Source organism: Oryctolagus cuniculus, chromosome 11, assembly GCF_051225735.1.
Source record: "Oryctolagus cuniculus isolate XC-2025 breed Fujian yellow rabbit chromosome 11, ASM5122573v1, whole genome shotgun sequence".
Lineage (NCBI taxonomy): Eukaryota > Metazoa > Chordata > Mammalia > Lagomorpha > Leporidae > Oryctolagus > Oryctolagus cuniculus.
Window position 1 is genome coordinate 117,673,005 of NC_142877.1, and position 23,734 is coordinate 117,696,738.

Here is a 23,734-nt window from a genome sequence, read left to right on the forward strand (position 1 = left end):
CATCTGGGTCTCCCATGTGGGCGCAGGGGCCTACTCACCTGCTTTCTCAGGACATTAGCAGGGAGCTGGATCAGAAGTGGAACAGCTGGGACTTGAACCGGTGCCCATATGGGATGCTGGCGCTGCAGGTGGCTTACCTACAGCCTACCATGCTATAACACCTGCCCCCAAAACTATTCTATTTGGGAGAGAAGAAGGCAGAGAAGGAAGAGGAGGTTTTTTTTTTTTTTCTTTTTTTTTTTCTTCTTAAGAGTTATGTATTTGAAAGGCAAGTGTGACAGGGGAAGAGACAGAGATTTTGATCCGCTCGTTCATGCCCCAAATGCTTACAACAGCCGGGGCTGGGCCAGTCTGAGACCAGGAGCCTGGAATGCCATCTGAGTCTCTTCTGGGACACATTGAGCCACCTGCCAGGCGCATTAGCAGGAAACTGGATCTGAAGGGGGACAGCCAAGACTTGTACCAGGCACTCTGATACGGGGCGTGTGTGTCCCAAGCAGTGGCTTAACCCACCGTGCCATGACGCCTGCCCCGGGAGAGGAGAATTTCGAAGGACAGAGGTATCTCAGTCAGTGTTGAAATCAAATCTCGTAGAATCAGAAATTGGCACTGATTGTTCTGGAAGGGACTAGAAGGGCAGGGATAGATGGTAGCGTTTTCCACACCTCCCAGCCAGCTGAATGACACAGCAGGCAAGTCTCTCCTATCAAACCCCTGTTTCCTCACAGGTAAGATGGGGGTGACAAAAATAAATCAGGGGGCCGCTGCGAGCCTGCCCGGCACATAGGAAGCCCTAGCTGCATCCCACTTGGCTATTTTTATCAAGTATTTGTGTTTTTCTTGGCTGTTTCCCTTTTAACTCCGACCTCCTTTCTATTTGAATGAGAGTTCTTTTGAAAATGCCGACCTGGGTAGTCCTAGGAGGCGCAGGAAAGTCGTGCTGGCTTCCACGGGAGGCTGGGGAGCGAGCACAGCGGAAGGAGAGGCCCCCGTGGGAGCCTCGTCCAGCCGGGCCCTGGCCTCACTGAGGAGACGCCCCTGGTCCTCCGGCAGCCCCGCAGCCGGTTCTCGGAGCCGGAGGAGCCTTGCCTGCAGCCCCACGGCTGGAGACTGAGGCTCAGGCCCTGGCTGGCTCTAGGTGCAGCTGTCTGTGCCCTGCGCTCAGGGCCGACCTCCCAGAATTGTGTGTGTGTGTGAGTGTGAGTATGTGTGTGTCTGGGGGTGGTGACTCTGTGAGTGTGTGTGTACATGTGAGTGCATATGAATGTGTGAGTGAGCGTGTGTATGAGTGTGAATGTGTGTGTGTCTGGGAGTGGTGAGTCTGTGAGTGTGTGTATGAGTGTGAGTGTGTGTGTGCGTGGCGAGTCTGTGAGTGTGTGTATGAGTGTGAGTGTGTGTGTGTGGGAGTGGTGAGTCTGTGAGTGTGTATGAGTGTGAGTGTGCGTCTGGGAGTGGTGAGTCTGTGAGTGTGTGTATGAGTGTGAGTGGTGTGTGTGTATGAGTGTGAGTGTGAGAGAATGAGTGTGTGTGCCAGGTTATTGCTCCCTTGGAGTCCTCTTCGGTTCTAAGCAGCGGCGAAGCCCGGGCCGACTGGGTGCCAGACAGAGCTGAGCCCGGGGCTGCCCGCGCCCTTCACTCCGGGGCGTCACAGCCGAGTGAGGGGACGGCCCTGGGTGCCTGTCTGTCTGGGATTTGCCCAGAGCAGACTGCCCCCAGCCCCCACCCGGGGACCCCAGGGTGCACACGCGTGTGCGTGGCCACCACCCCCTCCTGCCCTCTAATTGCCAGCTCTCCCTCCCCTCATTCCTCAGCAGCCACCCGACCTGGCAAATTACAGCGCAGCCCGGCCATAAACGCCACTTCCCAAACAAGAAGCTCTAGGGCGCGAGCGACGCCGCCTGACTCAGGAGGCCGCGTCGGCCCGGCGACAGAGCCTGGTGTCCCTTTAAGCTGGGAGTACAAATTCCCACCCAGCCCCTCCCTCCTGCTCGTCCTGACGTCAGCGGGAGGCGTGTGTGAGTGAGTGAGGGGCCGAGGGGCCGCCTGCTGCACACACACACACACACACACACACACGCACAGCACATCTTCCAGACCCAGAGCTGCCCGCCGATCCACGAGTGCTGCTGGCTGCAGGAGGCAGTGCCTGGACCCCAGCTGCAGGGAGAGGTAAAGGGCTGGCTGGTTGGGGCCCGAGGGCACGGTGCTGGAGACTGTGGCCATGGCAGGGGTGAAGGAGGGAGGTACAGCAAGGGTGCAGTGGGGGGAGCCGTCAGGGGGAGGCTGGGACAGTGGGGGCTGGACCAGGCCGGTTCAGCTTGCAAAGGGGATGCAGGGTAATGCAGGTGCACCCCCCCGCCCCTCCCAACCCCTCCTCTCCCCTTGACCTCCAAGGGAAGCTGAGGCGGTGTGGCTCCCTGTGGGTGTCTGTGTGTGCCTGGGACTTGTGAGTGGCTCGGGAGGCTGGGCAGAGCAGACACCCGCCAAGCCGCAGCCTCCTGTCTGGGAAGCGGGGCTGCTGGAGCCATCCCAGGGCTGCTCCCGGGCGTGGAAAGGAGGACATCACTGGTCTTTCCCCTGGAAGCTGGGGCCGGGGCTGGGGAGGGCCCGCAAGGGGCGGGCCACAGTGGGACCCGGCAGCTGTCTTCTCTTGAATTGGTTCCCCCTAGCCCAGGGTGATGCGGATCATTGTGTTAATTGGCTTGGAGAGAGAGCTTCGTGGTATTATTTTCGCCTGGGAGCCAGCCCCACCTGGAGCCCTTGCCGCCTCCCCTGCCTGCCAGTGTCCCTCTGACCTCCACCCTTGCCAGAGTGCAGCCCCCTAGGGCACACGCGATAAACCAGGGCCTCCTGGGCCACCCCTGCTGTGGGATGCAGGGACTCAGGGCGCCCTTGGCTGGCACCAAGCCCCTGCGTGGCCTGACCCTGGCACAAGGAGTGCAGGCAGAGATAAGGGGCGATGCTGGCACCCACAAGGAGACAGCAGGTTCCTGCCAAGCTGCCAGCCTGCAGGCTCTTCCCAGGGAGAGGCGGGGTTGGGGGGGCTGGCGCGAGAACAATAATAAACAGAGTGAACTGCTGCATCCGCTGGGGCTGGGGGCTGGGAGGAGGAAGTGTGCCCGGTGGGGGGTGGGCAGCCGCTCTGAGAGCTGGCACTGTGCCCTCCAGCGTGCAATACAGTAGGGGCTTCTCCCCGGGAAGGGGCGGGCTCCAGCCCCCTGGGTGGATGGGAGGCTGGTTTCCTGAATCGGACTCCAAACCAGAGGCCTGTGGGCCCTCGAATTATGGATGTTCCTTCCTCTTAGCCCTCCCCCCACGCCATTACCTTAAAGTCTTTTCCCCCAAAATACCTATTTTCTGTTATCTGGCATCCTGATCCATCCGCCCCTACCTCCAAAAACAAAACCCCCAAAACATAGGTGTGCAGAGGGCTGCGAGAGGCCAGGGGAGTTTGGCCACGGAGACCTGGCTCAGGTCTGGAGAGAGAGAGACGGCTGAGCAAGGTCCACGGCTGCCTACTGGCCGGAGGACCCTCATGGATGCTGGTGAGGAGGGGGCACCTACAGCCAGGCTGGAGGCCTGACCCCAAGGGTGGCACCCAGCAGAGGGCGCCCAGGGCCTGGCTGAGCTGGTCACATCCACTGGTCAACAACCAGGTAGCCAGAACCCAGAACCTGGGGGCTGGGGGCTGGGGGCTTCGGGCAGTCGAGACTTTCATCTGTGCTGAGCAGCAACATGGGAGACTAAAAGGAGAGGAGGGTCCTTGACCTTCCCAAAGCCAGGGAAACCGTAAGCCCCTGGGGCGGCCGGGCTCACGGGATACCATAGGCCCTGGGGCCTTGTGGTCACTCCACAGGCCACTTTGTGTCTTTGACCAGTCTGCTCCTGTCTCAGAGGACTCTGAATGGGAGAAGGACTCCCTAGGCCACACAGGCAGGCAGGCAGCAGGGCTGGGCTGTGAACTTGGCCTTCCCAGGGTCATCCTGGCTTCCCCACCACCATGACAAAGAAGCCCCCAGGGCCTCCACCACAAAGGCCCCCAGGGCATCCTGGGCACGTGCAGGGGAGGATAGTTAAAGAGTCTCTCAAACAGTTAAGCTCAAGTATTGGCTGGTGCCATTCACCCTCCCCCCATTCTCACACACACACACACACACACACACACACCCCGCTGCGGGAAGGGACCAGGTTTAATTAGGTCACTTCCAGCATCAGGAGCAGCCTGGCACTGATGTATTTTAAGGAGCGTCTGGAAGCCGGGTGAGGGGGAGAAGCCAGACAGGTGCCAGCTCTGTCTGGTGGTCCCCAGGTTGTTTCTTGCTTGCCCAGAGCCCCCAGCAGTCCAGCCCCCAAGGTTCAGAAAGCCGTTCCACCCTCGTCCTGTGTCCCTATTTTTACACAGCTGTACCCATCTCGCCCCATCTGCTCCCCCATAATGGGGGCTTGGGGCTGGGACGCTTTTATTGGGGGAGTTGTTTTTAAGCTTAGCAGAGTAGGCGAGTGACTCACCCAAGGTCATGGTCTGAGTCAGTGCAGAGCCAGAAATAGAGCCCCAGCCCTGACTCCCAGTGCTGTCTTCCTTCTCCAGGGACCTCCGGCCCAAGGTCTTTCTGTAACCCCTCTCCCAAACGTCTCCAGGGGGCAGAAGCCCTGCCTCTGACCTGCTCTGTGAGCCTCAGTTTACTCTCCTGAAGAATGGGTATACTGAAGTAGTTATTACATAGACGAGGTGAAGAAACGGGCACAGGCTTTGGCACTGGGCCGGCGTGTGGTGAACAGTCACTAGGCGGTGCCTTCCAGTGTCAGGAGTTTCACGCACGGTTTTCTGTGCCCGCACTGGACTGGGGGCCTCTAAGGGCTGGACACCCCGGCTATTTCAGCTGTGTGCGTGAATCTGTTTCTGTTGGGAAATGTCACCTTGGGGGAGTCCCCAGTGTGTGCTTCTGACAACCTTGGAACGCGGCACTGACCTTCGTGAGTCACCAGGAGCAGCGAGGACTCACGCGGCAGGAGAGGAGCAGGTGCCTGCTCCCGGCCTCGCAGCACGGCGTGGTCCAGCCGGCTTGCTTTCCCTCATCTGCCCAGGCTGAGCGGGGCTTTCAGGGTCAAGAGAGGACCGTGACGGCTGTTCCCCACCTGGGTCTTTTCAGGGAGGGAGGGGGAGGCTGTGGTCAGCGGCTGACAGGGCTGCGCCACCATCCAGAGCGCCACGGCCCTTGACACCCCCCCCCCACCTCCCACCCCTCCATTGCCTTCCAGCAGCCTCTGGTTTTATCTGGACGCCCCCTTCATCTGCAGAATCGCAGCTGTGGCCTGGCGTCCGGGCAGGCTGGAGCCGGGCGGCCAGGGAGCGGCCAGCTTACTGCCCCCGGCTCCCCCATAGGACAGACGAGAAAATTGAGGCACAGACGGGAACGGGAGGGTCGCTCTGGAGCCAGGCTTCAGACCCTCTTGCCCGCCAGCTGCCTGTTCTGAGGGCCCCCGGACAGACCCCAGGCCCTGAGTGCCCCCGGGGTGGCCCTTTAGCTCTGGTCTACAGAGTCCCTGCACCTGGGGCGTTTGTTGGCCCCTCTCGTTGCTCAGGGGAAACCTGCAGCCTCATCTTGGCTGTGCCGGGAGCAGAGTGCAGCTTAGCCTGGGCTCTGTCGTTTACCAGCTGTGTGACCTTGGGCCAGTAACTTTGCCTCTCCCGGCCTCCACAGTCTCATCTGTAAAATGGAAACAATTGTAACTTCAACTTGTTGGGGTGACTGGGATGCTGAAAGCACAGCATGGGGCACCCGGACAGGAGCAGCCTCCTCTCCCCCTGCGGGCTTGAGCTGGAGGCCGGTTCCCTGCTCCCTGGTCTCTGGGGCTGGCGGGCAGTGTGCACCAGGGCCCTGGTGGGACGAGAGGGAGAAAGGCCAGGACTTGAACACAGGACCCCGACGCCCTGCCCTGAGGCTCCAGAGACAGGTTGCTCTGGTGCAAAGTTTGGCTTGGGTGTTGGTTGCTGGGTGGCGTTACATGATGATTGGAACTCTTTGAGCCTCAGTTTCTTTGTCTGCAAAATGGGGTCAGAACAGCACCAGCCTGCGAGGGCTATTGCGGGAATTCAATAAGCCGAGAAAGCTGAGGAGCTGAGAGGGGTATGGCAGGGGCACGGTGGTTGCTAAGAAGGTGAAAGAGGGGACGGGCGCTTGGCCCAGCTCAGCTGGGCTCTCCTTCCTCGGCCTCCCTCCTTGTCTGCGAGGGGCAAGCCCTTGGCCAAGCCCACGCTCCAACGTGTCTCATCCTCAAAAATCCTTTGGAGTAAGAGACTCTTGTAATGCCCATTTCCCAGATGAGAAAACCGAGGCTGGGGTGAGGGGTGGGAGAGCGCCGATCTCTGTCCATGGACACTGCCCCCTGCCCCCCTCTTCTGCCCCAAGGCCATCCCGCTGCCTGCTCTGCCAGTGCCGCCCGGAGAGGCGTGGGGTAGTGGCTGTCGTTCCTCCGCTTGGCTTCTGCTGCCTGGTCTCTGGGACACTTCTGGGGTCCGGCATGGGGAGGCCCCCTGGCTCCTGGGTGCATCCTGCGCCTTCCTTGCTGCCTGCCTTGGAAGAGCCCTGGGACAGCAGGCACCTGGCGGCAGGAGCGGCCAGCCTGTGTCTCCCTGGTAACCGCTGCGGGCTGCCTCTGCCCCGCCCCCACGACCTCCCAGCGCCGGCTGTCACCGCCAAGCACAGCACCAGGCCCGGGGAAGCTGCAGAGAGGGAGGCAGCTCCGGTCCCCATGGCCTGCCGCCTCTGGCCCAAGTAGAGCAGCGGCCACCCCGGAGGGCGCTGCAGGACCGTGCATCTGGGGCTTCCCCAGCTGTGTCATCTTGGGTCACTGCTGTCTTTTTTTGGTAACAGCTTTATTGAGCTATGACTCACGTACCACACCATTCACCTGCTCAGGGTGTAATTCAGTTGTTTTCAGGATGTCCACAGAACTGTGCCACCGTCGTGGCCCCAGAAAGAAACTGCACCATCAGCAGGCGCCCCTCCCCCAGCCCTCCCTGCCCCTGGCCATCACTAACCTGCCTTCTGGGGTGTGCCAGTTCTGGACATTTCTCAGCAATGGACTTGTGGTCATCTGTGGCCGGCTTCCCCCATGCAGCATGGCGCTGTCCAGGCTGGTCTGGGCTACAGCGTGAGCCCGTCTTTCAGCTTCTTCTCACAGCCAAGTGCAGTTGTACCGTGTGGCCAGACTGGCTGTCTCCACTTCTAGGCGACTGTGCTGCTGGGGATATCCAGGCCCAGCTTGACCAAAGTGCAGACCCTGCCAACCCCCACCCCTCGTGCCTCACAGTGCCTGGGGAGGGCTCTGGCCCTGGGGTGCCACAGCGATCCCGTAGGGGGTGGGTGCTGGGGGCAGGGAGGACTGCTCCTCCCCCACCCCCGGGGACAGCGGGGGCCCAGGAAATCCCATTCACGGTGTGATCTTGAGCCAAGGCTGGGGCACCTGCTGCAGTGATGGGCGTTGATTGAGGGGTGACTCGGGGCCCTTTCAGGCCTGCCACATAGCACTTCGGGCATCCTGGCCTCTGGGCTCCTGAGACTGAAACCCTTTTCTGGAAACTTCAGGTTTTGTATATGCATGCTGGGGGGCTCGGAACAGAGGCCACAGAGACTTGCCGCTCAGGGACCCCCAGGGCCTCGGGGTGGGGGTGGGGCAGTGAAGGAGTAGGGTGCAAGGTGGTGAAGCCACCACTCCTGCCTGAGGTCCCCAGGCTCAGCCTGGCCCAGAGAGGCGGGGCCTGAAGCTCCATCAGAGGAGGAGACGGAGGCCACTGTAAGCACTACGTGGGGTGCACAGCTCATTCTTGGCAGGGCTGGGCCCTCCTGGTCCTGGGGTCCTTCCCAGCCTGGCCAGATGCCGTCCAAGCCTTCCTAAGCCCCGGGGAAGAGGGGAGACCACAAGATCACCTAAGTGCTGAGCTGGCGATTGGATTTCTGTGACAGCTCTGATGACAGTGGTGGGCTGGGTCTCTGGGGAGGGCACATGCTGGCCCGTGCCGAGTCTCCGTCTCAGAGAGGCAGCCACGTTCCCAAGAGGTCACCGAGCTCGGGTCAAGGCAGGTAATGCCCACAGCGGCACGTTCCCATCTTACAGAGCGGGAAACTGAGTCGCGGAATATTGAGCGAGGCCCCACGAGGGTAGGGGAGGAAGCTGAGGTTCAAACCCAGGCAGCCTGGGGCTGGAGCCTCTGAGGGCTTGTTGCATGGCACCAAGTTGTAGGTGACAAAGTTGAGGCTCGAACCCAGGGCTGTGCGCTTGAAACTGCCAACCCTTGTGCCAAAACCGCATTCAGAGTCACACGTGCTCATCCCACCTCCAGGGTGAATGGGGGGGCTGGGCGGCCAGAAGCCATGCCGTGAGGGGTGCCCCAGGCCGCGCTCACCTGTCTCTCTCTCTCTCTCTCTCTCCTTCCAGACGGAGCCTGTGACTGGTGAGGCTGCTGAGCAGGGCCAGGCCGGGCCCTGCCCGCGTGGACGGCCAAGCCCTTCCCCGGCCCCTGGGCCCCAGAGCCCGCCAGGCTCTCCCGCTGGCCCCGCCATGACGTCGGAGCCCACGTCGCCCCCCGTGGTGCCCCCACTGCACTCCCCCAAGTCCCCTGTGTGGCCCACCTTCCCTTTCCACCGGGAGGGCAGCAGGGTCTGGGAGCGGGGCAGCGTGTCTCCTCGGGACCTGCCCAGCCCGCTGCCCACCAAGCGGACCAGGACATACTCAGCGTGAGTACCACCCCCCAAAGCCCCCCAGGACTGGGAGCCGATCATTCATTCATTCATTCATTCCACAAAGACTCACTGAGCCCCTGACCATGGCCCAGTCCAGCAGGGGTGGTGCCTGCCGTCTGGTACCGCCTGCCTGGCCTACCAGGGGGACGTCCTGGCTGGGGCTGGCAGAGGCAGCAGGTGAGGAAGGGGGCTGGGTGTTCCCAGTGGAAGGAGCGGCATGGAGTTAACCTCGGGGATGGGTGGACAGGCTGGACACAGCCCAGCCCTGGGCCTGTGGGGGTCACTGAGCTCACCCAGGGGCAGGCTGGTGGGGGCCACAGGGAAACAGACTTGGCCTGGCCAGAGTGGGTTTTGTAGCAGGTGCTGGTTGTCCCATGCCTGCCCTAGACACTGGGTGAGTGAGGGAGGACTGAGTGGAAGAGGTGTGGCCATCTGGGGGTGTGTTCACACCTAGCCTGGAAGGGGTCCACTTAAGCCCCAACACTCCCAGGAGGGGAGGGGGCTGTACAGAGAGAGAGGACTGGCCAGGAGTCAGGGGACCCACCTGCCGTGCTATCCTGGGAGAGCACTCTTCTCTGGCCTCAGTCTTGTTATCTGTCAAATGGGGATGATGGATGATGTGGGGGCTGGGCAGGCACAGCCGCAGCTTCCTGCAGCCCCAGGGCAGGCTCAGCAGGCAGGGCCCGGAACCTGTGGGCATCTGGGGAGGAGGCTCCCCAGGCTCTGGTCCCAACCGCCCCACCCCCACCTGTCTCCAGGACAGCTCGAGCCTCGGCTGGCCCCGTGTTCAAGGGCATCTGTAAGCAGTTCTCACGCTCACAGGGCCACGGCTTCATCACCCCCGAGAACGGCTCCGAGGACATCTTTGTGCACGTGTCTGAGTGAGTCACTGCCCCCCTCCCCCACCCCGTGTCCCCAGCAGGGCCTCAGAGCTGCCCCCCTTGTCCCGCCTCACTGAGCTCTGGGTTCCTGGCATCTTTCTGCACCTCTCCAGTGCCTGGAGGGAGAGGGCTGGGCCCAGGAGGGGCGGGTACACAGATCTCGGGAGCCACCTGGAGAGGTGGGTCTAGGCCTGGCCCCACCCACTTCTGCTGAGAGGGAGGGGCAGTTTGCAATCCCCATTTTACAGAGCAGACAGCCGAGGCCCTGACACTGAGGCTGGCCAGGCTCCCTGACCCGGCCAGGCCTAGGGCCCGGCTGCCCCTCGGGCCAGGCCATGGAGGCGTCCGGGGCGCGGCCCTTCTCACCATACTCTCGCTCTCCAGCATCGAGGGGGAGTACGTACCTGTGGAGGGCGACGAGGTGACCTACAAGATGTGCCCCATCCCGCCCAAGAACCAGAAGTTCCAGGCCGTCGAGGTGGTGCTCACCCAGCTGGCCCCCCACACGCCCCACGAGACGTGGTCTGGCCAGGTCGTGGGCTCCTAGGTGGGCGGGCAGCCACCACACAGGGTGGACGGGCAGCAGCTGGCGCCGTGCCCCACTGTGCTGGCTCACCAGCCCCCTGGGCGGCCCCCGTGTGCACTTCTGTCTGTTGTCTGTCTGTGCTTGTGGCCGTGAGTGTGTGCCTCCACCACCCCGTGACCTGTGACTGTCGTGAGCTGGCCAGGAGCTGGATGGAGAGGGGGCCATCGGACCTCCCTCCTCCGTGCACACAGGACCCTCCCACCCTCCTGTCCCAGTGTTGGCTGAGCCTCTGCGAGCCTCCTAGGCTCCTAGGACCCAGCAGAATCTTCTCTGTAGGAACCTGCTCCCCATGTCTCTGCCCCTGAGTCCGATGCCCCCCCTGGCCCTGGCCCTGGCCCGGCTCTGCCTCTGCTTCTCCCGCCTCCCGTCCTGGCTGGGATCTCCCTGCAGACCCTTCCCCTCCAAAGCCAGGCCAGTGGGTGCTTTGGGGGCACCTCCACCCCCTGGCAGAGGAAGAGACCATGCCCGAGGTGGACAGACCCCTCCTCCACTTTTGGCCTCACTTTCAGCGTGCTGGAGAGGCAGGTGTGGGGCGGGGGCCCCTGTCTCAGCGGCCGTCCCTCCTTCTCAGTGAGTCCAGCACAGGCTGCGTTCCCTTCCCTGGGCCATGCCGAGCCAGCTCACCCTCCCCCATCCACCCCGAGGAGGTGGGGGTCCCCGCTGGGAGGGAGCCCCCTCCTCTACCCTGACTCCTAAAGCCCGGGGCCTGGCTCCGTCGCCTTCTGAGGGTGCAGCGATGGGCGGACACATGTCCCTCAGGCAGGGCCGGGCCCAGGTACCCAGGGAAGGCCCTCAGCCGGGGACGCCTCCTCCTGGTTCCCCCACCCCAGGTCCCGGGACAGTGGCTCTGCCAGGCTGCCAGGCTGGGGCGTGGGCTTCAGCTTCTCCACCTCTGGCTGTGAAGTCCCTTTGAGGCCAGGATGTGTGTGTTTGTGTGTGTAGTGGAGGCCAGGAAGGCGGGGCCCTGCCCACCACACCCCCTTTCTGGAAAGCACATCACCTGAGTGGGGAGGAATGGGGGTCACGGTTCAAAGAAGGGCCTGCCAGGGACCGTGACCCTGTGAGACCTCATTCGGGCAGAACTGGGAGCTCCAGGGCCCAGGACGAGGGGTTCAGTGGCTGTCCAGGGGGACACCTGGCCTTGGAGGTGCCCCAGGACCCTGAGGTAGAGCACCACGCCCCAACCCCCTGCTCCCAGGGCCCACACAGAGCAGGGAGCCCCCAGCTGGAAGAGCCCAGCCTGGTTCCCGGCTGTAAGCGAGGCTTCTCCAGCAAAGCCTGCGCCTGAGCAACAAGGACCCTGACCCTTGGCCGAGCTGAGCTGGCTGGAGTGGGGGAACTCACTGGGGGCCCCCAGCCAGCTGTCGGATATGGTGGCATCAGCCCTGGAGCCTCCTAGGGAGTGGGGGAGGGGCAGCAGCTCTCTCCACACTCACACGCCCTGCAGCGCCCGGTCAGAAACCCTCCAGCCCCCAGCCTCCTGGACTCCCCAGCCTTCCCAATACTGGCAATAAACTCTCAACTGTGACCCACCCTGGCCCGGCGCCTTCTGTGTGGGGCCCTGGGGAAGGGGCTGGGGAACACTCAGCAGATGGGGGCTCAGCCTCCCCGCCATTGCACCAAAGACTTCCCATGTGACCTGTGTGACAGGTGCAAGTCCCCGCCCCGTGCCTGCACTTCCTTGGCTCCAGGGCGGTGGCACTAGAGTGCGCGACACATCGGACACTATGCCTTGTTGTGGGAACTTTAATATTCATGGCATAAAGTTCTCTGAAGTACGCGCATCGCATTCCCGACTATCCTGTCCCCCATCTGTCCGGGGTGGGCAGGCGGGGCAGGCTCCCTCTCACGCTGACACTCGCCCGCGCCATCTCCCAGTGCAGAAGGAAACCTGTACAAGCAGCAGTGGAGGCCTGGAGTCCGTCCCGGCAGGGGCTGCCTGGCTGGGGACCCTGGCCCTGTCTGGTGGGCCTAGCAGCAGGTACACGTGAGGTGGGTGTCCTGGGCCAGAGGGCGAGGCGCCCTGGCAGCCCCTGCAGCCCCGGGGCTCTTCTGCAGGCCTGGGTGGAGCTCTCTGGAGGTCGTCTGTGGGGGCCAGCTCACGCCTCGTGGGCCGTCTCTGGGAAGAAAATCTCTCGGCACCGCTGCACCGTGTCCTGAGGGGAGACCACGCTGTGGCCGACGGTCCGGGGGTCGGCGTAGATCTCAAAGTCGTTCCCGCCCTGTGCAGAAGGCACAGAATTAGCGATGCCCTCAGGAGGCTCCCAGGGTGGGGGGCGGCCACCCTGGCGTGGGGACCCTTCCCACACTGCCTCCTGCTGAGCTGAGCCTCTTCCTGCCTCCTCAGGACCACCAGGAAACTCCTCTTCTTGGCCCTCCCCAGGCCTCCCCTGATCCACTGTGGGACACAGGTGTCGTGTCCAGGCCTCTCCGGGCCTTGGCCTTCCAGACCGGGTCACAGGGCTCCTGAACACTGGCTGTTCCCCAGGAACCCCCAGGAGGTTCATTGTCCTGGCCTTGACCACACTCACAGGGCTGGTCTCATTCCCAAAGAAGTGGATGGTGTCAAAGCTGTCTTGGTCCAGGCTGTCCAGGCAGTAGCGCTTGTCCCAGCCCTCCGGGAACACGTCGAAGCTGATCATGCCTCCTGGGAGGGTCAGAGAAGGCCAGCAGAGTGGGCCTGGCAGGTCAGCTGGGGGCATTCATTCAGTGACTCTTGAGCGCCTACTAGGGGCCAGACTTGGAGCACTCAGTTACAACTCGGCTGGGAAAACTGGTGGTGACCCAGCAATGGGGTGGGGGTGGGAGTCGGGGGCTCACTTAGCCAGCGTGCTCAGGGGAGACTGACTGCTGAGGGGTGACACTGAGCTGGACCTGAGCCAGAGCGAGGGTGGCAGGGAAGAGTACAGTCCCCAGAGCAGGGAAGCGAAGCTTGCCCCAGATAGAGCAACGGCTGAGAGAGGCCTGGACAGTGCTCCCGGCCTGGAGCTCCCAGCAGAGGCAAGATACCAACCCAGCTCTAACCTGGGACGACACAGCACGTCTCCCCTCTGCCTGCTGGGGAACGGGGTGAGGTGGCAGCCGTGTTGCTGGCTGCATCGGGTCAGGTGCACCTGGGACGTGAGGCCAGCAGCAGAGGTGAGCTGGGTCAGATTCCTGATGCTCTGGACACAGGGCCCTGGGACTTTCTGGTACAAGGGACTTGGGAAAGGGGTAGGAGAACTCAGGGGAGACAGGATTTGGGCCTGAGCAACTGGTGGGTGTAGGGCATGAACAGGGCTGGGCAGGGCAGAGGCAGGCTCCCATGGCCGTCAGGCCCTCTGCAGGGTGGACATACCTCGGGAGAACCTCAGCCCCTTGCCAGCAAACTCCGTCTTCAGGGCTTCCACAAACTTCTCCCGGATCTTCTCCTTCTGTAGAGAGGGAGCAAACTGAGGCTTGGGGGCTGCCATCATGCTAGGCCCCGCGCCAGGCACACGAGCCACGTGAGCCCACTGCTCAGAGAAATCAGGCTCAGAGAGGGCTGTGCCTTGCTCGGGGTCACCCAGCTCAGTGGCAGAGTCGGGGCTGGTACCCGGGAGGCCTGTGACTGCACACTCAGGGGTGTGGACAAGTGTTCTGAAGGAGGCCTTGGAGCGCAGGCTGGCCCTATCAGCCAGCTCAACACAGCACGCCACGGTCCAGACACCGGAAATGGGTATGGGGGTGCTAAGAGCAGAGCTGGGATAAGCGGCAGTAGGTGTGCGAGGAGGCCAGGCGTGGCCATAGCGACAGCTGTGTTTGCTGAGCGCTTTCTGGGTGCTGGGGCGGGCAGGGGCACTTGGCAGGGCCCTGGTCCACCCTCTGAGCAGACCTTGGAACTCTGGCAGCTCCTCTACAAACATGGAGCAGGGGACATTCACCAGGAGCCCAAGGATCCTTCGGGGCCTGCCCCTGCTACGGAGGCCACAGAGAGGAATGGCCAGGCCTGGAGGGGCAGCTGAACATGCAAACAGCTCGACCAGACACCTTGGCTGCTGTGGCTGGAGGCCAGGTTGGGGGGTGTGCAGACAATCTGGGGGACCGGGAGCCACGGAGGACTTCTGAGCACGGGACAGGAGTGACCCACTGTCCTGCAGTCAGAGTTGGGCGGGACTACAAGGGGAGGGGCCGGGCCATGGCCCGAGGTCATGAGAGGGGACCCGGCTGAGACCTCCGTGGCTGTGACCTCGGGCTAGTCACTTGGCTTCTCTGAGCCCATTTCCTGGACGGAGAAGCCATGGGTGACTCCAGCCCTCTTCCCTCCTGTGGAAAACCACAGAGGAGTGTGAGCTCCCGGCCAGCCGTGGCCTTGCCTTCCCAGCAGCTGGGCGGGCCCCAGGGAAGCCGGAGTCCCCAGCAGAGGCTTCTCAGGCATCTTCGCGCCCCTCGGATACCAGAAGGCGTGAGGAGAGGCAAAGGGACGCGTGGAGGAGCTGGGGAAGGGTTGGTGCCTCCTGAGTTGGGGACGACCAGCACCCCCACTTCACAGGTGAGAAAGCAGAGGCACACAGAGGTGCAGCTGCTTTTCTAAGACATGGGAAAATAAGAGGCAGGGTTGGGAGGAAACCCAGGCGGCCCAAGGAGTCATCTGTTCACATGGGAGACATGGGAGCGGCTCTTTGTAAAGGCCGGACTGTTAAAGACTTGCTTACGTGAAAGTTGAGTTCTAGAGGGGAAGACACAGGAAAAGGGGTCTTCCATCCTCTGGTTCACTCCCTAAATGGCCGCAACGGCTACGGCTGGGCCAGACTAATGTCAGAAGCCTGGAACCCAAACCGGGTCTCCCACGTGGGTGCAGGGGCCCAAGCACTCGGGCCAGCTGCCACTGCCCTCCCAGGCCACAGCAGAGAGCTGGACTGGAACTGGCAGTCATACGGGATGCCGGCATCACAGGTTCACCCCCATGGTATCACAACGCCAGCCATGGAAAGGTCAATGGTAACTACCCCAGCAAGAGAAGTCCCCGTGCCTGTGGCCGTCGCCTACCTAGGCCTGGGGTCGCGGGGTGTGCGTGAGCTCTACCCCTCAGGGAAGCAGGGAGCAACAGTGGAATCCGATCTGTGCTCTGCAATCAACTCCCTGAGTGACCTCAGTCACTTTCCTGAGCCTGGGTTTCCTCACTCATAAAATAGGGACACAATGACTTCATTCATTCATTCATTCATTCAAAACGTCATCTTGAGCCGTTGCTTTGTGCCAGGTGCTGGGGCGGGCGGTGGGACTTGGCAGGGGCCTGCAGCGCACAAGTCACAGAAGTAAATCCCTGCCCTCGTGGAGTTGACAGCTCTGGGGGAGACAGCAACAATCACAATTCAAAAGGTGCTTTGAGGTCGGGCGTGTGGCACAGTGGTTACGATGCCCCTGGGGGGCCCAGAGTTGTGACACGGCGGGTTAAGCAGCCACTGGCGATGCCAGCACCCCATATAGGCACTGGTTTACAGGCTCCAGCTGCTCCGCTTATGATCCAGTTCACTGCTAAAGGCCCAGGAAAAGCAGTGGAAGATGGCCCAAGTGTTTGGACCCCTGCACCCACGTGGGAGACCCGGATGCAGCTCCTGGATACAACCTGGCCCAGTGCTGGCCACAGTAGCCATTTGGGGAGTGAACCAGCAGACAGAAGACCTCTCTCTGTCTCTGTAACTCTTTTAAAATGAATACTTGTAAAACATTATTTATTGGGCCTGGTGCTGTGGAACAGTAGGCTAAGCCACCACCCTGCAGCTCCAACTTCCCATATAGGCACCAGTTTGAGTCCCAGCTGCTCCACTCTGATCCAGCTTCCTGCTAACGCCCCCAGGAAGCAGCAAAGGTGGCCCAAGTTTTGGGCCCTTGCACCCAAGTGGGAGCCCTGGAAAAAGCTCCTGGTTCCTGGCTTTGGCGTGGCCCAGCCCCAGCTGCTGTGGCCATTTTGGGGAGTGAATGAGAGGAGAGAAACCTCTCTCTCTCTGTCTCTCTCTGTGGAACTCTGCCTTTAAAATAAACAAACCTTTAAAAAATGATTCATTTATTTGAAAGGCAGATTTGCAGAGAGAGAAGGAGAGACAGAGAGATTGCTGGGCCAGGCTTAAGCCACATAGCAGGGGCACAAACACTTGGGCCATCTTCTGCTACTTTTGCCAGGCCATTAACAGAGAGCTGGATTAGAAGTGGAGCAGCTGGGACACGAATTGGCACCCATGTAGGGTGCTGGTGTCCCAGGCATTGGCTTTACCTGCTACATCACGTCAGCCCCAAACAAATAAATCTTAAAAGAGAAAAAAAATGCTGCTGCTTGGGTCACCCACGTCCCACAGCAGAGTACCTGCACTGGAGTCTTGGCTCCACTTCTGATCCCAGCTTCTGGTTTCTTGCTAATGTGCACCCTGGGCAGGGGTGGGGTGGGGGGGAAGGCAGCAGGTGATGGCTCAAGGACTCGGGTCCCTGCCATCCTTGTGGGAGACCCAGATTGAGTTCCAAGCTCCTAGCGTCAGCCTGGCCCAGCCCCAGCTGCTGTGGGCATTTGAGGAGTGAACCGGGGGTGGGAAATCTCTGTCCCTCTACCTTTCACATATAGGAAAATAAATTTATATATTTTGAAAAGTAAGTGGTTGGGGCCAGCACTGTGGCGTAGCAGGTGAAGCTGCCACCTGCAGTGCCGGCATCCCATATGGACAACGGTTCGAGTCCTGGATTCTCTACTTCCAATCCAGCTCTCTGCCATGGCCTGGGAAAGCAGTAGAAGATGGCCCAAGCCCTTGAGTCCCTGAACCCACATGGGAGACCCAGAAGAAGCTCCTGGCTCCTGGCTTCAGATTGGCACAGCTCTGTCTGTTGCAGCCATCTGGGGAGTGAACCAGCAGATAGAAGACCTCTCTTTCTCTATGCCTCTGCCTCTCTGTAATACTGCCTTTCTAATAAATAATTTTTTTTTTTTTGATAGGCAGAGTGGACAGTGAGGGAGAGACAGAGAGAAAGGTCTTCCTTTTGCCGTTGGTTCACCCCCCAGTGGCTGCTGTGGCCAGTGCGCTGAGGCCGGCGCACTGCACTGATCCGAAGCCAGGAGCCAGGTGCTTTTCCTGGTCTCCCATGGGGTGCAGGGCCCAAGCACTTGGGCCATCCTCCACTGCACTCCCGGGCCACAGCAGAGAGCTGGACTGGAAGAGGAGCAACTGGGACAGAATCTGGCGCCCCGACTGGGACTAGAACCCGGTGTGCCGGCGCCGCAGGTGGAGAATTAGCCTAGTGAGCTGCGGCGCCGGCCTCAAATAATCTTAAAAAAAAAAAAAAAAAAAAAGGTGGGTGGCTCTGTGTATTAGAAGGTGGTGGTGGCTGCTTGGGGAGACAAAACAGGGTGGAGGAGAAGGAACGCAGGGGTACGACGATCAGGTGGACAGAGAGGCCCCGCGGAGAAGGTGAGGACCGCCACAGCAGATCTGAAAGGCAGTGTGCTCAGGCAGAAGGCAGGAAGGGTCTTCCCGTCCAGAAGCTGCAAGGAGGCCACCACCCGGGGGAGCAGGGGGAACGGCCAGCGGCTCAGAGAGAGAATAGCACAGACAGGCCACTGCAAAAAAGTGTGGATGGACAGACGGCTCTGCCAGGGGACTGGACGGTGGAGGTGACAAGCTGGCAAGCCGTGTGCACACCCAAAGGCGAGAGGAGGCTGGGAGGGAGACTAGAGCCAGGCAGACCCCCAGGGCTCAGGACACCACAGAAGGGGACTGGGTCACTGTCCGGCTGGCACTGGGGAGCCATGCAGGGGAGTGGAAGTGGCAGATGTTTAAGAAGTTCTCAATGGCACTGCTGGGAAGGAGACTGGCAGGGTTTGGGGGAGGACCAAGGAGAGGACAGAGGGAAAGGACTTTGGGCAGCGTGGAGGGAAGGCTGGAGAGAGGGGTTTCCATTCTGCAGGTGCACAGCCCGGAGGCTGGCCCTGGAGGCTCGAGGACGGGGGTTGCTATCGGCTCCACTCAGGTATCGGCCTCCCATCCCTACCAAGGGAAACCAGCGGCGGCGGAGAGACGGAGACGTTCCCGCGACAATGGCACACGGTGAGTACCCAAAAGGGTGCCGGTTCAACAGCCCCCTCCCCGCCACATTCCACTGGGGAGAGATAAAGGCTCAGGGTGCGGAGTGCCTGAGGTCGCACTGCTGGTGGCACCTTGTCCAGCTCGGAGAACTCGATCCGCTCCTCCAGGGTGCAGCTGCGGCCGATGGGCGAGATGTTCAGCATGCCGTTCCGGAACTCAATGAAGGTGCCACTGACAGCGGAGGGGGCGGGAGGGAGGCGGGGAGCCAGGGAGAGTGAGAAATCAGAACCTGCCACATTGGGGCCCACGGCCTCCCTGGGCTCCCAAGGGGACAAGAATCCACCCACCAAGAGGTCAGGGGCCCAAGCACCTCCGCGTTCCAGGTGAGGGGGCCCCACCCTGCCTCCCTCCGGCCCAGGCTGGGTGGGACCTCACCGCTTCTTGGGCAGCCGGAGCAGGGCCATGTAGCTGAGGCAGAAGTTGATCAGGTCCTGCAGCAGCTCCTCCCCGAGGTGGTTCTGGATGGTCTGAGCGAGGGGCACGGGGCTGAGTGTAGCCTGGGCTGCCTGATCCAGGACAGGCACGGGGCCTCCCGCCACCACCGCGAGCGGACACTGCAGAGAAGCGGGGAGCCCCGGGCTAAGCCCTGAGGGGCACTGACCTGCTTGGAGAGCAGTCGTCCGTGTTTATACTGCACGGTCCCATTCTCGGCAAACACGTAATCAAACTTCTGAATCACTTGGGTGCCACAGGGCATCCGGGGGAGAGAGAAAGAATGGAGAGCAGGTTCTACGGTTAGCCCAGAGGCCACCAGGGACGGGCGGAGAAGCCCACATCCTTGGTTTGTCCGGCATTCAGTGCCCGCCTGTGCCATGCCAACTGTGTCTCCAGCCTCCCCTGTCTGCAACTTTGTTTTCCTGCACACAAAGCAGTCCCAGCTCCGGGCCTCTGCTCATGCAGGTCTTCCCCCAGCTCCTCCAGGCGCAGGTGCCATCGAAAGGCAGCGAGCACGCGGTCTTTCACACCCAGCGGCAGCCTTACGGACGGTGCCCATTTCAAAGTAAGGCCGTTGAGGCTCAGCAGCGGAAGGAGATCACAGATGGCGGCAGGATCCGGCCTGTTCTCTCCGGAGCCTCGCCCAGTGCCCGGACCGGGAGGTGCTCGCTAAACGCCGACCCTCGGGCTGCTCCCCCTCCAGGAGAGCACTGGGTCTCTGGCGGTGCCCAGGGCCTGAAGGGCTCCGCACTGCTCACCCTCACCCCACCAGGCCAGGCTCTGGCTTCCTCCTACCTTCGTCCCCGTCGCCCAGCTGCTCAGCAATCTTGGAGTAGTCCGAGCCGCCCACCACGCCGATCTGCACCCGACTCCGCAGCTTCTGCAGGAAGGCGGCCACCTCAGGGTCGATTTTCTGCACGTTTCGGGGAACACAAGGTTCTGGCCGTCAGCACTTCTGGGCCCTCAGCTCAGCCCTCTCTCAGTGCTCAGAGCCCAGGGAGCCCACATTCTACATGGGTCTGAGGGAATGCAAGGTCTTCAGATCTCAAAATGAGATGGGCTGGGGCCGGCGCTGTGGCGTAGCAGGTAAAGCCGCCGTCTGCAGTTCCAGCATCCCATATGGGCGCTGGTTTGAGTCCTGGCTGCTCCTCTTCTGATCTGGCTCTCTGCTGTGGCCTGGGAAAGCAGTAGAAGATGGTCCAAGTCCTTGGGCCCCTGCACCCGTGTGGGAGACCCGGAAGAAGCTCCTGGTTCCTGCCTTTGTATCGGTGCAGCTCTGGCTGTTGCAGCCAACTGGGGAGTGAACCAGCGGATGGAAGACCTTTCTCTCTCTCTCTCTCTGCCTCTCCTCTCTCTGTGTAACTCTGACTTTTCAAATATTTAAATAAATCTTAAAAAAAAAAAATGAGATGGGCTTCAGCTCGAACTCAGCTACAGGACGACCTTCAAGAAACAGCTTTGTCTTCCTTTGGCCTCAATTTTCCGTTCTATTAAAAGAGCGACATAGTGGAAACCACCCAAAGGGGGCGCCAGTAGGATTAAATGGGGGAACGGAAAACAGCTGACTGCAGAGAGCCACGTGGAAAGGCTCCCCCCAAGGGAAACAAGTAAGTAAGTTACAATCCATATTTTCATGCGGTTAGCAATACGAGGGAAAATAGGATTGAAAGACGTTTATTTTGGCCGGCGCCGCGGCTCACTAGGCTAATCCTCCGCCTAGCGGCGCCGGCACACCGGGTTCTAGTCCCGGTCGGGGCGCCGGATTCTGTCCCGGTTGCCCCTCTTCCAGGCCAGCCCTCTGCTGTGGCCAGGGAGTGCAGTGGAGGATGGCCCAGGTGCTTGGGCCCTGCACCCCATGGGAGACCAGGAAAAGCACCTGGCTCCTGGCTCCTGCCATCGGATCAGCGCGGTGCGCCGGCCGCAGCGCGCCGGCCGCGGCGGCCATTGGAGGGTGAACCAACGGTAAAGGAAGACCTTTCTCTCTGTCTCTCTCTCTCACTGTCCACTCTGCCTGTCAAAAAAAAAATAAATAAAAATAAAAAAAATAAAAAAAAAATAGAAAAAAAAAAGAAAGAAAGACGTTTATTTTGCGGCAAAACATGTTTGAAACCCACACATAGTTTATTCATGATACACGCAGTCCTTTTTTTTAAAGCTGTATCTATTTATTTGAAAAAGAGAATTACAGAGAGAGGGAGACAGAGAGGTCTTCTATCCGCTGGTTCACTCCCCCGATGGCTGCAACGGCCCCAGCTGGGCCAATCCAAAGGCAGGAGCCAGGAGCTTCTTCCGGGTCTCCCACGTGGGTGCAGGGGCCCAAGCACTTGGGCCATCCTCAGTTGCTTCCCCAGGCACATTAGCAGGGAGCTGGATCAGAGGTGGGGCATCCAGGTCTCGAACCAGTGACTGTATAGGATGCTGGTGCTGCAGACTATGGCTTAACCTGCTGTGCGACAGCGCCGGCCTCCACGATACACGCTTTTCCTGAACTTTTGGAAGACTGTTGTGCGCATGGATTTCAAATTTTTTTGCACCAAAATAAACTTATTTTTTAGTTCCACTTTCCACAAACTTTTGAAAGTGACCTCATACAAAGCCTTCAATGTCTACAGTGAACAAGGAAACAGACACTCTCAAAGTTCTGTGGGTGAGAGTGTGCGAGAGAGAGATCTGTTACAACAGGCACTCTCAAAGTTCCGTGGGGGAGAGTGTACAATGGCGAGATCTGTTACAACTTAAAATGTGGAACACATGTTGTAGTGCAGTGGGTGAAGCTGCTGCCTGCGGTGCCCCCACCCCATATCAGACCACTGGTTCAACTACTGGGTACTCTGCTTCCAATCCAGCTTTCTGCTAACGCTCCTGGGAAAACAGAAGACGGCCCTAGTACTTGGGCCCCTGCCACTCATGTAGGAGACTCGGATGGAGTTCCTGGCTCCTGGCTTCAGCTTGGCCCAGCCAGCCATGGCTGATGCAGGCATTTGGGAAGTGCCCAGGTATATATGGAGGTTCATCGGGGGTATGTTTTATTAGAGTGAAAAACTGCAAACACACCCACTTACCCTGAAATACTCCTGCAGCTAACAGGTCAAGGCAAGTCTGTGCTTCCACCCCACTAGGGACCCAGGTCCTGCTCTAAGTCTTTTATCAAAAGCAGGTTGCAGGGAGGCACATATGATATAATACCACTCACACAGCCTCAGGAAACACCCTTAATAGTTCCTCTGGGCAAACAGACCCAGATAACAGTTTGGAAGGAAGCCACGGCAAATGCGTGTTATTCTGGGGAGGCGGCAAGGCCCGGGGTCCCGGCCTGGGCAGAGGGGACCTGTTGGCCTTCTCCTGTGTTTGCTTTCCTGACGAGGACAACGTGCTCAGGAACACACAGATGCCATCAGCAGAAACAAACTCTGGAAGGCTCTCGGTCAGGCCGTTGTTCTGCCCGTGGGGCTCAGGCACAGCAGGAGAGGCGCCCGGGGCCCACCACCCCTCCAGTTCTGCCATCTCCCTTCCTGACGCTTTCCGCCTGGAAGGCATAGTGGGCTGATGCCTCCCTAAGCCCCCCAGAGCCCAAGCCAGGGCAGCCAGGGGAGGGGGAGGGCCATTCAGGACTTCCACGGGGCTCCCATCAGCCTCTGCCCAGTAACCTCGTGGGCCCAGGCCAGCGGGAGGAGTAGCCACAGCTGGGCACGGATGACACCTGCTTATTCACCATCCAGCTGGTGATGGTGGCTCTAGGGACCCCCTCGGGATGAGATCCTCCAACGGGAGAAAAACTGGGTGTGGAGCAGAGGTTGAGTGGTAGAGAAGCCCCTAGGAGGAAAGCCACCCTCCACCCCGGCGGTGGCTCCACGGCGCCACTGTACTCAGCCTAGGCTGGGAGCCTCTCACTTCCAGGCAGCCGGAGCCCACAAACGCATCCTCATAGCAGCCCCAGGTCTCTCTCCAGGACTGGGGCTGCGAGGGTAAGTGGGTGAGGGGCTCCAGAAGCTAGACCCAGGCCCAAGCCTGCAAAGGGCGGCGAAGGGTGGCGCTGAGAAGCGCCGATCTCCACCAGATGGCGACTCTGACGCCTGGGTGCGCGCCGAGCCGTGCTCGGAACCTCGTATACAGGCCAGCTGGGGACACCCGGCGCGTCCCAGGGAACGAACTGCGGTGGACCCCCCAGGCTAGACCCGGGGCGGGGGGATGCGGGGCGGGGGCGTCCTCGAGCCAGGCCTCGCGCTGTAGAAGCCTCTGGAGGGAGAAGAGCGGCTAGGCGCGCCCCCCACCCCGCTCGCAGCCTCCCCCCTCCAGAACTAGATCCAGCCCCAAAGCTGCCGGGAGACGTGGGCGCGCACGCTCGGGGAGCTATGGCGGGGATCGCGGCAGGTCCCCATCACTCCGGTGGGCGCCCCCAGCGCTTGCATCCAACGCTCAGTCCCGGGGTGTCCGCGGTCACCCCGCGACGGTCCCACACTCGGCCTCGGGGTGTCCGTGTGACATTCCCAGGGGCAGCTTCCGACCGTCCGGGCCCTACCTGGCGAGCCGGCGTGAGGGTCCCGTCCACGTCGAACAGGCAGAGGATGCGCTCCCTCCTGCGGGCGCCCTCGGCGGTCACCGCCATGGCTGCGGCTCGGCGCGCCAGGCGGAGGTCGGGCGGGGCCGGCAGGCCCGGCCTGATTGCGCCAAATGGAGAAGGGCGTGGCCAGGGCGCGATCTGGGCGGGGCCGGGGCGCGGCCTGAGCCGATGCGGAAGGGAGGATCTGATTGCACCTCGCGGCAAGGGGGCGTGGCAGGGGCGTGGCGGAGCTCTCCAGGGCCCGTCCGATTGCTCCAGCCCGAGTAGAGGCGGGGCCTGAGCCTGGCGGGGCGGGCGAGTGACGGGTTGAACTCGGAGGATGGGGCGGGGCCAGGGTGGGACCTTGGCCGGTTGTAGGGATCGCAGCACTCGGGGAGGGGCAGGCCTGGGGCGGGACTCAGGGCCGGGGCCACCCTCCACTCTCCCAGGATTGTAGGTCA

At 61.2% G+C, this 23,734-nt stretch overlaps 2 protein-coding genes across 3 annotated transcripts; one reads left to right on the top strand and one right to left on the bottom strand.

Annotated features, from left to right (window-relative positions):
* The first annotated feature begins 2,027 nt into the window (after window positions 1–2,027).
* CSDC2 (cold shock domain containing C2) lies at window positions 2,028–11,748 on the top strand. Its single transcript, XM_017350910.4, has 4 exons — window positions 2,028–2,169; window positions 8,440–8,738; window positions 9,503–9,625; window positions 10,010–11,748. Exons 2-4 carry the CDS (start codon window positions 8,563–8,565, stop codon window positions 10,170–10,172), a joined length of 462 nt encoding a protein of 153 aa, XP_017206399.2. The 5' UTR covers window positions 2,028–2,169; window positions 8,440–8,562; the 3' UTR covers window positions 10,173–11,748.
* A 193-nt stretch (window positions 11,749–11,941) lies between these two features.
* On the bottom strand, window positions 11,942–23,430 carry PMM1 (phosphomannomutase 1). 2 transcript variants are annotated; one of them, XM_002721388.6, is made up of 8 exons: window positions 23,253–23,419; window positions 19,529–19,646; window positions 18,900–18,976; window positions 18,674–18,765; window positions 18,370–18,469; window positions 13,549–13,624; window positions 12,743–12,858; window positions 11,942–12,433 (listed from the first exon to the last, which is right to left on the bottom strand). In XM_002721388.6, the coding sequence occupies exons 1-8, from the start codon at window positions 23,337–23,339 to the stop codon at window positions 12,311–12,313; spliced, it is 789 nt and encodes a 262-aa protein (XP_002721434.1). In that variant the 5' UTR covers window positions 23,340–23,419; the 3' UTR covers window positions 11,942–12,310. The 2 variants fall into 2 exon arrangements, with proteins under 2 accessions (XP_002721434.1, XP_069907604.1); XM_070051503.2 differs by lacking the exons at window positions 11,942–12,433; window positions 12,743–12,858 and adding an exon at window positions 13,017–13,324 and having other exon boundaries at window positions 23,253–23,430.
* Window positions 23,431–23,734: the final 304 nt, after the last annotated feature.

What these genes read in the sequence shown, in the direction of transcription:
- CSDC2 (XM_017350910.4), top strand. Translation starts at nt 8,563, where the DNA reads ATGACGTCGGAGCCCACGTCGCCCCCCGTGGTGCCCCCACTGCACTCC. An exon ending in CGGACCAGGACATACTCAGC is followed by an intron (nt 8,739 to 9,502) that starts GTGAGTACCACC and finishes ACCTGTCTCCAG; the next exon opens with GACAGCTCGAGCCTCGGCTG. An exon ending in ATCTTTGTGCACGTGTCTGA is followed by an intron (nt 9,626 to 10,009) that starts GTGAGTCACTGC and finishes CTCGCTCTCCAG; the next exon opens with CATCGAGGGGGAGTACGTAC.
- PMM1 (XM_070051503.2), bottom strand. Translation starts at nt 23,339, where the DNA reads ATGGCGGTGACCGCCGAGGGCGCCCGCAGGAGGGAGCGCATCCTCTGC. An exon ending in CCCTCACGCCGGCTCGCCAG is followed by an intron (nt 19,647 to 23,252) that starts GTAGGGCCCGGA and finishes CGAAACGTGCAG; the next exon opens with AAAATCGACCCTGAGGTGGC. An exon ending in CTCCGGCTGCCCAAGAAGCG is followed by an intron (nt 18,470 to 18,673) that starts GTGAGGTCCCAC and finishes CTCCGCTGTCAG; the next exon opens with TGGCACCTTCATTGAGTTCC.